We start from the raw sequence: 16,339 nt of genomic DNA, 5'->3' as shown, positions 1-16,339 counted from the left end.
TGCAGGAGCAGCATTAACCTTGAACGGGCCTGACCTAGGAAACCAAAATAGATTACCTTGCCGTTTGCTCCTCCTTTTCTACCCCCACACACAATTAGATGACAGTCTTATGGCAAAGCAGCCTGATATTTTTACTGTGTTTCTAAATAAGTTTATATATATATATACACACACACACATACACACACACACACACACACACGTTTTTGTCCCACTCAAATATTTGCTACCAGTCATAGCCACCCCCTTCTTTTTTAAAGCAAACGCTAGCATATTTCTTTAGTGCAGAACAGAAACAAGTTTTCACTGTAGGAAGGCTGTAAAATGTGATCTCAGTGTAGTGCAGTTGACTATATTGGGGAAGCAGTTTAACCTACTCCTAGTAATAAAAATAAGAATCGTACCAGGTAGTTGAGCACCTTCTCTGTACGTAGCACAGTGCCAGGCACGCTACTGATGTCCTCTCATGGTGGCCCTTCATGTAGTCAAGGTGGGCACTTCCCCAGCACATGAGTGATGGCAGGGAGGCTCAGAGAGGCTGAGGGACTGGCCGCCACCCCCGGGGTAGTGGGAGGCAGAGCCTGGAGTGAGTCCTGGCATCTTCTTGTCACCATATGTGCCACCACAGGGGAAAGAAAGCCCCGGCCCTTACTCAGAAGGGAACCACCCAAGATCACCTTGATAAGTTTGAATTCATTTCAGATTTCTGCTTTTATTTAGTACGTCATTTTTAAAAGCTCAAATGTATAATCCATGAATTATTTTAAAAGACAATGAAAACTTAACAAGCATTTTTCCAGAAAGAACAGGTAGAGGTGAACCACTGTGGGAGGAAGGAGGCCGGAGGCAGCAGCTGGGTCTCAGGGTGGAGGTGTCTCTGCCGGGGTCCTACCTGTGTGTGCGAGGAGCCGAGGCAGGCGACAGTCCCCTGCCTCTGAGAGCGATCCTGCCCTCAGCCTCGCGAAACATAACTACCCTGCTGAGACGTCCCCCAGAAATTAGGACAAACACCTGCTTGCCCATTGGTTGTTTTACTGTGTGTTTAAAAATGACAACTTCAGTATCTATCTTTCTTATAGCTAACTAACCACCTAGGTATTTACAGAATTTGTGCCTTACAATGAAACAAGATTCAGATGTTAAGATGCTACCAGTCAACCTTGGGACAGGAGAAAGCAAGCAAATGTATTTCTCCTTCAAAAGCACAGCCTGTCAATGACTATACACTCACCTCGTGTGTGTGTGTGTGTGTGTGTGTGTGTGTGTGTGTTGTAAGTGCCATAATAGATAAGGTGCCGAAAAGCTGGCTGTATCATAAATCCAACATTTCCGAACTACATTACTAAAGGTGTTTGTTTTTTTTTCTTTAATTTTAAGGTTAATTTCCTTAGAGGAAGAAAACCAGCGCAAGGAATCCTCTATTTTTAAGAGTAAGTTTTGATCTGTATTTAGACTTGATTCTGAAATACTGCTGCTCAACAGCGAACTCGCTGTTTTTTCCGGGAAACTCCTCCTAGGCCTCTCTTCTCTTCCAATTGAGAAAACCGTTTGTTAATATGCTTTCAGTCTTAAATTGTCATAGCCCAGTGACGTCGACCCTAGAGTGTGATTAAGAGAGGTTGTGCATTGGGACCCAGAAAATAGCGTCATTAGTCACCTCGGCAGCAGCCCATCAGAGGAATGGCCACCGCTGAGAGTCGGTGGAGAGCCGTTTCTTGTACCACAGATGATGTCACTTCTGCTGTTCCCATGACTAGTTCTGACAGCTATTTGGGCTGAGATCGTTGTAATAAGCTCACATGGTTACATCGGGTGGGTATGGTTTTCACTGTGCTGTGGGGCGGGTGTAGGTCACTGTGGGAAACAGAGGGGGAGGGCGGGACAATGCCTTTCAGGTGACGCTTGGGCCAATTCTGCAAGGAGTGACCCTGCATCCCTCCATGTGCCGACCCTCTGGTGGTCGGAAGAGGGATCGTAGCGTTGGTAGAAGACACCACGTGCTGTGAGCCACCTGTCAGCTCTCCCTGCCTCCTGCCATTACTGCCAGTTCTTTCACTGTTTTGTCTTCTCATTAAGGACTAGAGGGAACTGTAAACTGGAGTAGAACTAAGGTGATGTAATGCTGAGCCTCTCGCTGGGACTCACAGTCCTCAGAGATGCAGGGGAATGGTTTACAGCTGATAGGGGGAGACCTCAATCGCCCCAGCCCTCCGTTCAGTCTGGCCCTCCCAGCCACACATCTGCATCTGCCCTGCTTCACTCATCGCTGCACTGCCTGGTCCTTCTGGGAGATGGGAGGAGGCGCAGCAGACTCTGAAAATTCCCTCTCTTCCATCCTTTTCTCCACCCCCTATCGTCCTTCAGTCTTCCTTTCTGCGTTTCCAACCACTTGTTTCACCTGCTCTATTCTTCTCCCACTTTACTGCTTTTCATTTGCTTCTCTCTCGTGTGACATTCAACAGGAAAAAAAAACCACAGCTCTCACTTCCTTGCTTCTCTAGGTTGGCTTCCATCATTCATTCACACATGGACACCTTCGCTGAGTCAACATTCATTTGTTCAACAGAAGGTTATTGAGGGCCGTCTCTGTGGTGCGCACAGCCCTGGGCTCCAGGCACGCTGTGGTTCACCCGGCCTAGTCAGAGCCTCCCAGGGTGGGGCTCAGAGGCAGAGGAGCAGCAGGTGCTGATCTAACAGTTACACAGAGAACAAGGCAACTCTGGCTTCGGTGACGTGTATGGTGGGGGGACATCACCTGTCTGCGGGACCAGGGAAGTAGCTGAGTCAAGTGCTCTTGTAAGACCTGTCAAAGCAAAAGGAGCAGCCGGGGCAGAGATTGTGAACAAGGGAAGACCAGGGAAAGGTCCGAGGGAGGCAGGCAGGGAGGCAGGCCAGCCTTGCCCCGGTGGCCACGTCAGCTCTCGCTATTGCTCCACACCCTCCAGCCTCAGCGTCCCTTGGGTACTGACAGCATGAATCATGTTGAGGGTAATCTAGGTAATTGAATCACAAAATTTTAATTCTGTGGGAAAATGTTAGCTCCAGTTCATTATATTTGTAGTCAAGTTGCATTTCTACTAATATATTAATCACATAGTCATGCCATTGGTGACAGTACAGGACTATCACATTTTCTTCTTCTTTGTGCAATGTGTTTACTTGCTTGTGGCATTTGCATGATATTTTGAGACTATAAATGTTGATCGCCTTATTTTATATATACACTGAATGGAAGCCTTTAAAAGGAAGTGTCATTTTTTATTCTGTGACTTGCAGAAAGTCTAATGTTCATATGAGCAAACCAAGTTTTAAGGCTGTTCTATTGGGTGTGCTCATGTATGTATATTTACACAATGTACACACACACATTTTATTATTTAGAGCACTTTTTGGTTCCCAGCAACACTGAGCAGATTTCCCCCACACCCCTTATGTCTACACATACGTGCACAGCCTCCCCATTGCCAACACCCCCCACCAGCGTGGCGCCTCTGTTACAACTGAGGAACCAGTGCTGACAAGTCTCACCCCCAAACTCCATAGTTTACTTTAGGGTTCGTTCTTAGTGTTACATAGCCTATGGGTTTGGACAAACGTATAATGTATCCAGCATTACGGTATCATACAGAATGGTTTTGCTGTGCAAAAAAATCCCCTGTGGCTTCACTTATCCATTTCTGCCTCCCCTCAAACTCCTGGCAACCGCTGATCTCTCTACTGTGTTCATAGTTTTGCCTTTTCTAGAATGTTGTCCAGTTGGAATCATGCAATATGTAGCCTTTACAGATTGGTGCCTTTTACTCAGTCACCTGCCCTTTATTTTAGCCAGGCCCGTATGGCTGAAGTTCATTAGCACCATCAAGTAATAGTCACTTCAGTCACACATTTGTCCTTGGAAGGACAATCATTAGATCAGTGTCATGTGGTTTTTTACTAAACAAAGCAGATTTGGGGCTGTGGACTCAGCGTTCATTGAGAGCCAGCAGCTCAAGTGGAGGGGACGTGAGGACCCCTGCTTCTGCAGGAGTGAGTGCGTGGGTGCCACCTCTTCCCCAAGGTGTGTGCACTCCTCACACCGTGACAGTGTGTGAGCATGCCCACCACGTGCCCTGGTGATAACCAGCTGCACCTTGTATTTACAGCTGAAGAGGAAAAAGGCGTTTTATCTGCCTTGGACAAAAGCTCTACGCATAACGTGTGCTCAGGTAATCCAGATGAAAGAGAGTGGCTCAATTTTAATAATTTGACTCAATCTTCTTCCAAACTAAAATTAACTCATGCTTTTGTTTTCTTTCCCCTCCTCTAACGGACCAATAGATGAACTATTAAACATGAAACCTGAGGAAGGTGGTAAGATTTATACATTTCTTTGGGGTTATAATTTAATTTTTAATACCAGTTTTCTAAGCAGGAAAATGTTATGTTTGTCTTTTCAATAGGTGACTGTTGTTTGTCTTTATAAATGAACTTAAATATGCTTCAGCTCATATTAGTAGGTGTGACGCCGTCATCTTAGTACAATTAATTTCACAGTGTCAAACCACTAAAGTGCAAAGTTGTGATGTCAAAGGTTGTGTCTTGTAGCAGAGAACACGTGGCTGTCACAACCAGACAGGCCTGGATTTGAACACTGGTTTGATCATAAGTTATCTCTTAGGCTGTAAGGGGTTTGGTTCATACTTAAGCTCCCTCAGCCTCACTTGTTCTCCTTCGTTCAGTGGAACCATTATGAACAGTCTTGCTGGGTTATTGTCAGGACAGGAGACCATGTATGTAGAGGGTCTTTTCTGGTCTCTGATGTAGGGGCGCTAGGCAGGTGAGATGGGAGGACTAGAAATGTTGTTCTGATGTTATACTATGTTGCATTTCCATTGACCTTTAGTTAAATTCAGAGAGTTTGCCAGCCAGGTCCCATGCCCAAGTTTACCAGGCCTAAAATCCTTTACCGAATAACCAGCCAGAGAGAATCCAGAGAGAGCCATGGATTTGTATGAGACATGTGTCATCTTAAGGAATCTCAAGAAACTGAGTGTGTACAACCCAGCACAAACAATTGCTCTCTGTGCTCCTGATGGGAGCCCAAATACCCCTGAGATTCTGAGCTGTGCTCCAGAGTACGCCTGGCCCTTGGAATTGACTCGTGGTCTGCCCTGGCCTTCCGGTTTTCCTGCAGGACTGAAATGGGCAAGGTCATCCTGCAGACTCCAGTTAACTGCAGCCAATGGCTTTCCTGACTCATTCTGACCTTGATTTGGATTGAATTCACAGAGCATGAGAGGAAGAAAATCCAGAAAACAGAGGGTATTGGTTAAAGCTTTTTCAAAAATGGAAAGGCAGCAGAACTCTGACATTAAGTTTCTGGGGCTTAAGAAATGTAAATTTGAGCACAGAAACCTGCTTTCCTCTTTTTCCAGGCAACATACTGTGCAATTATTTTTGAATGTCCATGTATATTTTATCAGAATGCCTACTTATTTATAAATATTGAAATCATACAAGATTGTGAAAGCAATAATTACATGGCCTCCATTTTCATGAAAACTTTTCCTCCTTGACTTAAGGATAGAATAATTTGATGGAATAATGGTTTTTTAAATAGATTATTATTTGGAGGGGGAAATATTTCAGTCTTATAAAGGCAAGATAAAGGCTATAATATAATACCCTGGTGGTGTGGCTCAGTGGACTGAGTGCCAGACCGCGAACCAGAGGGTTGTCTGTACGATTCCCAGTCAAGGCACATGCCTGGGTCGCAGGCCAGGTCCCCAGTTAGGGGCACACGAGAGGCAACCACACATTGATGTTTCTCTCCCTCTCTTTCTCCCTTACTTCCTCTCTCTCTAGAAATAAACAAAAAAAAAATTTTAGAGGCTATGAAATAATAAACACTAGGTACCCATCATGTACTTTTAGCAAATCTTAACATTTACTAAATGTATTTATAATCATACATATGCTTCAACTTATTTTGATAGGAATATTGCTATTTTTCCTATTTACAACCTCTTGTGTATGTAATTTGATCTTTGATTTTTATCTTTCACTTAATTTCATTATTAAAATAAAACAATTTTTGAATAGGTGGCATATTCACATTGGTACAAAAAACAAAGTGATGATAAAACATATACTCTCATTGCTTCTCCCCACTCCCGTCTCTGCTCCAATACTCCCACCCCTTGCAGCCTTCTGGCCCTTTTTACACAGACACAGCAAATAGGAGTCTGTATTCTCGTGTTTCTCCCCTCATACACAAAGGGGTTTCGTTTTTGCATTTTGACTTGTTTAACTCAGTAATGGCAGCACGGACCCAGGAACTATGCCCTTCTTCCCAGAATTAAATCAGAGATGCCACTGCCTGAGCTAGTGCTCACTTTCATGAGCTTCCAGCAAAGCACATGCGAACATACACTGAAATAAGGGTGATGTCTTTTCACTTTTTCAAAACAGCATTTATGTCATTGGTTTATTATAGTCACAATCTTTGTTTCACAGATTAGCGGCTCATATTCTTTTTTTTTTTCTTGAGCACTCAATTTACCTCTAAAGATAGAGAGATGAAATGTGCTCTATCCCCCAAATGCGTTTTTTTTTCCTCAGGCAGGAAAATTGATTTACAAATTTCTGTGGTTAAATGCAGCGTCACATAATTTCTCCCTTCCTTTTATCACTGCCAACCCACAAAGCCCTTCTCTCGGCACGAGCTCTGCCTGCCCACTGTCTAGCTCTTCTCACTGGCAACCCCTAGGGTAGCATCACCATAAACATCAACATGGCCACGAGTATAAAAATATTCTCTCAGTGCACAGAGAACTTGGGGCAACTGAAGAAAAGAACGCTCATTTAATTAGTTGACTTCAAAATGCGTGTCCTTTGGAAAACTGCCAGAAGGCCCAAATCCTGAATTAAAAGACACTGATTATAACATGCAGGACATTAAACAATCCAGAAATTAGAAGAGCTTAATCCAGGGATGGCTGGCATTACAGGACTTGGGGGCAGTAAGCTCTGGCACCCTGCTGCTCCGGGCCGTCCCCTCCCAGGGGTAGTTATGTTAGGCAGACAAGTCATGGCTCAGCTGTGGAACAGTGGCATCGAAGAGCAGACTGCTTGTGACAAGAGCAAGGAGACAGTTCTTCAGGAGCCGTTGTCCAGGAAATCACGCCGATTCAGTGTCATAATGAGATGTGTTGTCTTTGACTAAATAGATCATGTAATGGAAAACTAATCTTTGGCCAGTTTACAAAAATGGTTTAAGTTGAAAACAAAAACTGATCGGCATTTTGAGATACTTGAAAGTAGTTCTGACACCACCTCGTAACCACAGGTAACAATCCCAACCTCAATTCACAGCTTAAAACCCATAGAAGACTTTGTGTTCCTCTAAATTGAGCCAAAAAAATTACCATCAGAGAACTGAACAGAAGGTGGTGGTTTAAACCAAAGAGAGTTAGGTGAATTCACCTAAATCTTATCACTTGGTGTCACTCAAAGGATCCCTCTCTAGGACAAGACCCACTGAAGCACTTTTTTGACATATTAATTGTCTATATTACAGTAGAAATATTTGTCTTCTGTGACTTCCTTGTTTACTATATCCAGACATAACAATTCTAAATGCCAGCCAAACATCAGAAGGACTAAGAAGCCCAGTCAGTAGCTCCCATAAGGCCTGGGTGAGAACCTGTCGTCCATGGCAACAGCGTGTGTTTCTATCTCGGGCCTAGGCCGTCCTCAGTCATTCAGAACCTTCTCCGGCAGGTCTCCACACACAGCTGAGTAGGAATCCGATCGCTTCCTCTCACACAGTGTGGCAAGTGCTAAGCTCGTTCTTTTTTTAAAATAAATCCCTTCTCCCTGTCTCCTTCAGTGCCCATGGATGAACTGCTATGAAATAATGGTGCACATTTTATTTTTAATCCTCACCCGAGGATATATAATTATTGACTTTAGAGAGAGAGAGAGAGAGAGAAAGAGAAACATCAGTTGGTTGCCTCCTGTGCACACCCCAGCTGGGGATCAAACCCACGACCTAGGTATGTGCCCTGACTGGGAATTAAATCCGGGAACCTTTGATATACAGGATGATGCTCCAACCAACTGCGCCACCTGGCCAGGGCATGAGCACATTTAAAACCAGCACCGTCCTCACTTGGTCACCACACAGTCAGCCGTGTTCTATGTAGATGTACCCACCCCAGTGCCAGGTTTTTCGGGAGGACTGCTTGCTTGTTAAGATCTAATGCAACAAAGGACAGGCAGGCTGGGAATCATCCAAAAAAGTCTCTTTGGAGTACCTATTCAGGGTCTAGACCTATTGGGGTTTTTTTTTCCAGGTGGAGGGGGGTTGTTTTTCATTTGTTTGTTGCGTGTCTGTGTTTCCAAGACAGTGGGTTTATCTTCAAATGTCCTTATTATTATCTCTGGCTTTTGCAGCAGAAGGGAGTTTTTAGCAGCATTATTCTGAAATTCCAAACAAGTACACTCTGCTACCAGAGCTTTTTATGATGAAGAATATGCTTTTGTTAGACATTTCTGTGAGGTAATTTCCTGCCCGTCTCCCCCTGTACTCTCCTTTGGGTGATGTGAGGATAGTGGTGGTGTTTGGGGTTTTTCATGTGAGCTGCAAGCCTGCGGCCTTTGCAGTTAGTCATCGTGCTGAGAGCGGGGACCAGGGAGAAAACCAGAGAAGCAGCCTTCCTCTTTCACACACACGAAGGTGCCCCGGGTGACATTTATCTGTTTTCCTGTGCTCTCGTTTTCGGTCTGCGTGGTTATGTTTCCACCTGTGTGTGTTTCTGATTTATGCTGAGGTCATGAAACTCAGCGTGGTTTCAGAAATGTCACCTGAGGGGGCTGCCAGCATGTTCCCACTGGAGCTTTCTGTCATCACACTCTGAACTTGAGAGCTTCCTCTGTATGTCAGTTTTCACTCACTGAAACTCCTTGGGTCAGAATCAGTCAGAGCTCGCTGGTTCAGGATCAGTTTTCCCAAGGAATGTTCTCCCAGGGGGCACAGGGCTTTTCTTTGTGGACGCTTGGGCAGCGCCGGGCAGACATGCTGAGTGGTTCTGGTTTCTCGGCCATTCTGCCACGGCACCTGCAGCCAAGAGCTCTCTGCCAGGCTGCCAGTGGGGCCCTCTGACCTTGGAAACCCTCAAAACTACCAAAGCTTAAATACTAGTGTATATATGAGAGCCTTCGTAGGCTCTGAACTGAAAGTAGCATCGAGAAAACATCTTCATCTGTAGTCCAGGGGCCTCCAGCCAGACAACTTGTAAGTAAGAAATTCTATGACCTTGAGCACGTGTCTTTTCCTCATCTGTAAAACGCACAAGAAGAGATGATCTCTGAGATCCCCCTCAGTTGGGTGTGACTGTTCTCATAGGGCATCTCCCTGGTTCCCGGAAGGGAGACAGGAGAACGTAGCTGAGAGATGGGGAGCAGTGGAGTTTCCCAAGTCGCAGGTTCCCTGAAGGCAGTGTTGCTGAAAGGCTGCATTAGAACTCGGTCGAGGTCCTGGTACCACTGTAAGGAGTGTTAAAACTCAGCCATCAGAGGGAGCCACTGAAGGTTTTGAGTGATAATCTGACAGCTGAATTGAGCAAAGCTGTATGGTGGGGGGGGCGGTGGGGCGGTGGAGAGAGTGCCTTTTGTGGAGTGCCAGCAGACTTGTCCACAGGCAACCCCCAAAGGGTCACCGTGTCAGGAATCTGTCATCGGAGTTTTTAAGAACTTGGAACCGTGGATGGAGATTTGAGGATCTTCCTGGTTGCAAATGGAACCGTGATAATAAATAAGAGCCACTATAGAGAACTGGGTACAGAAGATAGGATGGCTCAGGAGGAACGGTAATGGCGCCCTGAGCAGGAAGACGCAGGGGGGGGAGTATTGTCGGGAAGCTGGAGGACGGCTGAGATGGCCCTTCCGGAGGACTCCAGGAGATGGCAGCGTTTCCAGAGTGGGCAGCAGGGCAAAGTGCCGCAGAGGCGGAGGAGGCCTGAGGAAAGGAGGTTGGGATTGGCCGGGAGGAGCTCACAGGTGACCTTCAAGAGGCCACTTCAGTGTCTGATGGCAACAGGAACTTGATTACAGGCAGGCGGAAAAAGAGTGGTGGCAAATGGAGCGCAACTGCAGAGAAGGAAAAGGAAACCAGAGCAGTAGTGTGGAGTGGGGTCGGGGGAGACAGCAACATCCAGTGTGGATCCACTGCCACCCGGCTGTGCGCACGTCTCCCGGAGCCCGGAGAGGCAGCGTTCAAGAAAGAAAGACTATAGACTCTGGAACTGAGTGATGTGCAGAGCACCAAAGGGCAGAACTGTCCAAGATGACCCCTCTCTGTACCCGCCTAAAGCCTGCTTTTTCGGAGGCGGGTACAGAGAGGGGTCATCTTGGACAGTAGAGGGGATGTGCAGAGGGTCGTAGGGTTAGAGGCCGAGAGGTGAGAATTGGAGGGTGCCATCCGTTGGCCTTCACTTTTATGTAATGTCTATAGTTGGGTCACCTGACCTAAAAGTAAACATGGAGACTTGAGAGCTTTCAAGAGCCCAAAGGGGTCTTGGAACGGGATCTGTGGGTTTGACGCCCGCAGACTCTATGGCCTTGGTTCATCCTTTAAGGCGAGAGCAGGACAGGATGCCACACCCCAGGAGCAGGCATTTCTCGTCTCCGGGGCAGCAGCTGTGACTTCAGTTGTGCAGCTCCCACTGGGGCTTCTCTCAGAAAGCTTATCATATCTCCGTGTGTGTCCCCGTTTTCTCACAGCCGAGTTGAATTACTTCCAACGAAAAGGATACCGTGATTCTTAAGAGCCAACTGACTGCTGTTACAAGTCTCAACATGTCTGGTGACAGACCTGAACCTGTCTTTTTCTGCTCGTAATTAAGCTTTTCTTACAAGTTATGTAGAGTAATCTGAAGCATCTTAATTATCAGGGCAATACTTGGGAGGTTTCCCTGTTTTCTGGTTCAACTCAGTGCCAGTTTCATTGCTCTTAGCTAAGTAATAAGTTCTCTTAAAATAGCAATTGTCCACTGGGCAGTCTGCTTTCACTGTTAAAAACCAGGACACGGAGCAATAGGCCAAATTCAAGGGTAGACCTCAGACTTCATTCGGAGCCAGCTCTAGACAATGTCATCCTCACCACGGGTCCTTTTCTCATTTTTGTCACTAAGTGTGTGTTCGTCGGAAAGCTTTTGGTCGAAAGTCATGGGACCCTTCTCTAAATAGTTTAGCTTTAAAATTACAAAGAAAAGCAATGACTGTATTGGGTATTAGTCCATGTGGCAGTGGCAGATTGGCTTTAAGCAAGGCTGGATCCAGGGGCTTAGTGCTCTCAGGAGTCTCTCTCCCAGCTTTGGTGCTGTTTCCTTCTGTGCTGGCTCCCTCGTCACTGGGGCCGTCAAAGGCTGCATCTTTACAACCTGGAATCCCAGAGAAAGAGAGCACCTCTCCCCTCCGGCTCCCATACACCAGACTCAGGGAAGCCTCTGGCCTGTGCCCACCCCTGTGGCAGTCACCGTGGCTCGGCCTGGGTCACACATCGTCCCAGGATGAGGCGAGATGAGGCTCTGAGTGGTATCCCAGTAGGATCGTAGGAGAAGGTGTTCTCCCAAAGGGAAAACAAGAAGAGGAAGAGAGGGATGCTAAGTTGGCCAGACTCCCAGCAGAGTCCACTCGGAACACCGGCCGTGGCACCAAGCCCGAACAGGGAAACAGAGCTGAGGCTTCTCCAGTCTGCAGTGGTTTCCGGGAGGCTCAGGGTGTATTATCTGTTTTGTTGTTGCTGGTGTTGGTCGTGATCTTCCCCGGATTGACATCTGGAGGAAGGCGGGCACGGCCCTCCCCCACCAGGTCTGACTTAGCAGAGGGCCGTGCAGTGACTTCAGGAAGAACACCCATAACTTCCAATGCTGTTTAAAGCTATCTGTTCCTCTGGGGTCTACACACTGATCTGAATGGGTTCCATTTAAACTGGGTCTGGCTCAGCAATCATCTGGTTTCTGTCAGGCCAGAAAAGTAAACCACGGGGAAAGGTTTGGACATTTCAGTCCCAGCTGAAAGTAGGAAGTACAGACCTCAGTGAAGTTGGGTGTAAAAAGGGCAATGCCCAGGAGGGGGCGAGAGGGAGGGCGCGTGCCCACATCTCCTCACCGCCGCCCCTACAGGCTCCATCTGGGGCCAAGTTCTGTGACAACACAAACAGTAAGAATGCTCAAATTAGACAGTCGTCCGACTACAGGGATACTGTGCCAGTGTTTCTAAACCACAGTAATACGAGAGTGACTGGCCTCCTCCCCTCCCTGATTTATAGGCCAGTCTGCTCAGCACATCAAAAATCCCCACAATCTGTAGATCTTTATAGAAACTGTGGTTAAAAGTAGATCCAGTTAAGCTGACAGAGATAAACATTTTTTTTTTTTTCAAAAAAGCCTTTCCTGGGTAATTATCTAATATATTTGAGGAAAACCTGTTAAACTCACGTACTAGGACAGTTTCAGAATTGCCATGTAGCTCTGAGAAAATATAAATTGGCATTGTTCTTTCTCTTCATGGCTGAGAACAAAAACACTGGCAGTTGCCTGGTGGCAGTTAGCCACCACAACAAAGCCACAGTTGATAAAACCATCAGCCTTTGGTTTTCAAAGTATGTAGAAAACCCAACGTAAGGTCTGGCTCCAGGATTTTCTGGTGGTGATGCCCCCATTGGACTCGAATTCACTCGTAGTTTGTCCATGTTCACACTGTAAGAATGGCCCTCTTCCTTAAAGTCCTCCTGCTGGACTGGCAGTGAAGTTGTTTCATTTTGAGCTTCCCGACAACCCCCTAAGAATGCTTGAGGCAAGCATTAGGAATATTATTTTATAGATGAAAAACAGAGGCTCAGAGAGAATATAAAGGCCTTGCTGCGGTCACACAGCAGGTAAAAGGTGGTCCAGGGGCTCTTGCTCTGGTCTCATGTGCATTCCCACCTTCCAGGGCTGTGGAGCTCACCTTCTAGGTGGTTCCATGATTTGCCCTGTTTTCCTGTCAGCCTTCCACTCACGCCCTCAGGCAAACCACTGCTATGTGCAGAAAATCATAGCAGTGCAGAAAAGGGGGTGCCTTTCTTCACTGCTAGGGTGCCTCTGTTGGTCATCATTGGACTTCCTGACATCCTCCGCTGCCCTGTTCTCCCTGGGCCAGTCAGGGCGTGGGGGGTCCTCTGCCATCCTGGGTGGCAGGGCAGGCTAAGTCCCGAGGGCTCAGGCCCCTGGTGGTGATGGGTTCTGTGCTCTCTCACTGCGATCAGCTTGCCTGGGCCCGATGGCAGAGACCACGGAACTGGAAGGTGCTGACAAAGATGACCTGCTGCTGCTGAATGAGATCTTCAACGCCTCCTCCCTGGAAGAGGGCGAGTTCAGCAAGGAGTGGGCCGCTGTGTTTGGAGACAGTCGGCTGAAGGAGCCAGCACCTGCGGTGGCCCCAGGAGAGCCAGACTCCAAGCCCCAGACAGGCTCAGGATTCCTTCCTTCGCAGCTTTTAGACCAAAATATGAAAGACTTAAAGGCCTCCCTACAAGGTATGTACTGCATGGATTGAACTGAGGTTTTTTGGTTGGTTTGTTCATTCTTTTTGTTTGTTTGTTTTGTCTTAAATCCATAGGCCTATTTCTTTTCTTTTCTTTTTTTTTTGTCTTTTGTTTTCTGATTTTTGTTTCATGTCTAAGTGTCTTTTTGGCTTGTTGTTTCATGTTTATAATTTTCTTTTCTATCCAGTGACTTTTTAGCTGCAGTCTTAGAATCACATCTGAGCTTTAAGACTCATTGCAGTGTTTTAACTCGATTTCCCCTTGCAATGCTCTTCCTGTGGTAACAGTTCCTACCCAGAAAGTGTGAGCAGGGTGGAGCTCGGTCTCGTTGTCTTTGGGTTTTACACAGGTCTGTGGCCCCTGGGAGAGGGCCGGATTGTCTTCACCGACACGGCCCTGGCGGCTTGGCCGTCGCTGCCGAGTTGTCACCTTCGCTGAGCCCCCTTGTACATTCCTGTGCAACAGAGTTCTCCACATCCCCACAGACCTGCCTTATCAGAGCCCGCTGACACGCCACTGGGCTTCTTGACTCTCCCCACACTAAGTTTTATTTTGCTCTTGCTGGATCCCCATTCTGGCCGACCCCCACGCTGTGGGCGCCCTGACCTCAGCGGTCTCACTCCTGCCGGAAGCGCATGCTCTCCCCCACTCCCCCCGCAGTCCTCCACATCCTTGGCCACAGCAGGAAGAGTTCCCACCTCATCACAGGGTCAGAAGCACTGCTGAGGGTGCAAGGTATGCCAGGGTTCGCCAGCAGCCCGCGTGCTGGTGGAGAAATGCTGGCCTGGGAACCGCATTGATGGAGGATGCAGAGACCAAGTCTCAGGGTGAAATTTAAATTTTTAACTTCGAGCTCTAATCCACCAGACCTTGGGAAGGAAACCGTTTTCTAGCATTTCAACAGCTTTTTCCTCCTTTCATGTTGCTTTAATTGCAAGATAGTATTAAGGAGTTCCCAAATTGTTTTGGTTTTTCCTTGAATTTAGACTATCTCCTTAATAAACACCTTGTTTATCTGGCACTTAGAGCTGAAAGCAAACGGCAGAGCTGGAATGATTAAGTAATTATGTGCTATTAAAAAAAAAAAACCTTAGCTTGTTGAAGATGAGATCATGGACACACCAAGAACCAGTGAGCAAGACAAGAAACTCTTTCCTCTTAAACACATCATCCCTTTTATCTTCCTTCGTGAGTCCTATTTTATAGCCATCTCATTTCTTTTCAGATATGAAGTTAGAGATAGGAGGGATGAATCCAAAAATACTTTTCTGCCCTGGGTTTCACCTCTGAGTTTCACTGACTCTTTCACCAGATGAGCAGAGGCAGGGAGACTGGAGTCCCACCCCACCCACCTGTGGTGGAGGTGCTAACGACTGCGGGAGAGGCGGAGACCTGGGCGGCTTCCACAGCCAGCTCGCTCTCCATCTGGCTGCGCTGCACGATGCACCCCACTCAGGCCTCACGTTTCAGAGACACCACAGAGCCCGCTGGTGTCGGTGCTCCCACTGAGCTGGGGTGGCTGTGCCACACACTTGTGAGTGTCCCGCTCCGACAGCTGAGAAGTCAGGGCTCCCCGCCCTTTTTCTTGAGCAGGCAGGGTGAGATCTCAGCTCACAGAGCCATGCCCAGGAGCTGTGATGACAGCAGTGACCCAGGGTTTTGCGCTTGAGCCCTGTCCCAAGTCCAAGGGAAAGGCCCAAAAGCACACTTGGGTCTAAGGAGGGAGCTGTTCTGGCAGCACCAGAAAGGTGCAAGCTCTACTGTAGAAAGAGAAAAAGAGGCCCTCCGAGGGAGGCCATTTACTTCTCAGACGACAGTCTCCCTTGGGCTGACTTCTCGCCTGTTCAACAAATCCTTGCTGGGCCTTTCTGAGGGCCAGGCACTCGGATTCACCTGAGAACAAAGCAGGGCTTCTGCCTCCCTGGAACTCACATCCATTGGAAAGAAGATGATGCACTCGACAATGCTGCAAATAACACTGTCAGTTAGAAATTGATCGATGGTATGGAGAAAAGAAAAGGTGTCATTTGGTCAGTCCTTAGGAGAAAAAGAGCAAAGAAAACATGGAGCCAGGGCTGCGGGGCTGCAGGGCAGGGCAGACTGCAGGACCAGGGAAGATGAGATCTGAGCCACGAGTGGCAGGAGGTGAGAGGATTAGCCCTGTGCTAAAGGGAAGGATGAGTCCCTCCCAGTGGCCCGGGGTCTGCAGGAAGGGCATTGTGATTGCAGCCCACAGAACAAGGGGGAAGGGTGCTCAGGGAAGGGACAGAGGCTGGGCCACTCAGGGCCTCAGAGCCTTTGGAAGAACCTGGGGCCCATCACAGCATCTTGGGCTGAGCATGAACGTGATCTGATTTACCATTTAAAAGGATCCACTGGCTGCTACAAGTTTCCTTTCTTCTGCTATGGTTCTATCAAGATCAACGTGAAAGAAGTTATTTTGTAACCTCTGAATTTCCTTTGCATGCCAACAGCTACAAACTGAATAGCTATGGAACTCAAAATGACAGACAAAAAATAGCGCAACTGAGGTGTCTGGAAGAGGAAGTCCATTCAGCTTCCACCACTCCTGTGGACACCCAGCAGGGGCTCCCGCAATTCCACCCTGACGCTGCCGCCTGACTTGGGGACCTTCCGGAACATGTGGTACCCATAAAGAACAGGCTCCCTGCTTCGATGATTGATCCTGTGATGCGCTTACAGCCACATTCTATGCTTTCGTCAGGACTCCCCTCACCACCCCTGCCCCCCAAGAGGAGAAAAAAACAA

The 16,339-nt window shown here is 47.5% G+C and overlaps 1 protein-coding gene across 6 annotated transcripts in view; it reads left to right on the top strand.

The window, feature by feature from the left end:
- Positions 1-16,339, top strand: part of ICA1 (islet cell autoantigen 1) — a 137,569-nt gene that overhangs the window by 111,379 nt on the left and 9,851 nt on the right. For 5 of the 6 annotated variants that reach the window (XM_037158874.2, XM_037158872.2, XM_037158873.2 and 2 more), the window contains exons 10-13: positions 1,378-1,430; positions 4,143-4,205; positions 4,318-4,350; positions 13,292-13,561. In XM_037158874.2, the coding sequence (XP_037014769.1) occupies positions 1,378-1,430; positions 4,143-4,205; positions 4,318-4,350; positions 13,292-13,561 (419 nt within the window). The remainder of the gene's footprint in view (positions 1-1,377; positions 1,431-4,142; positions 4,206-4,317; positions 4,351-13,291; positions 13,562-16,339) is intronic. The other variant, XM_037158876.2, reaches the window with a different exon arrangement.

The sequence above is a fragment of the Artibeus jamaicensis genome, unplaced genomic scaffold, assembly GCF_021234435.1.
Source record: "Artibeus jamaicensis isolate MK-2021 breed Jamaican fruit bat unplaced genomic scaffold, CSHL_Jam_final contig_923, whole genome shotgun sequence".
NCBI lineage: Eukaryota > Metazoa > Chordata > Mammalia > Chiroptera > Phyllostomidae > Artibeus > Artibeus jamaicensis.
The sequence above is the reverse complement of the archived record's forward strand: the minus strand, read 5'-3'. Positions and strand labels throughout refer to the sequence as shown.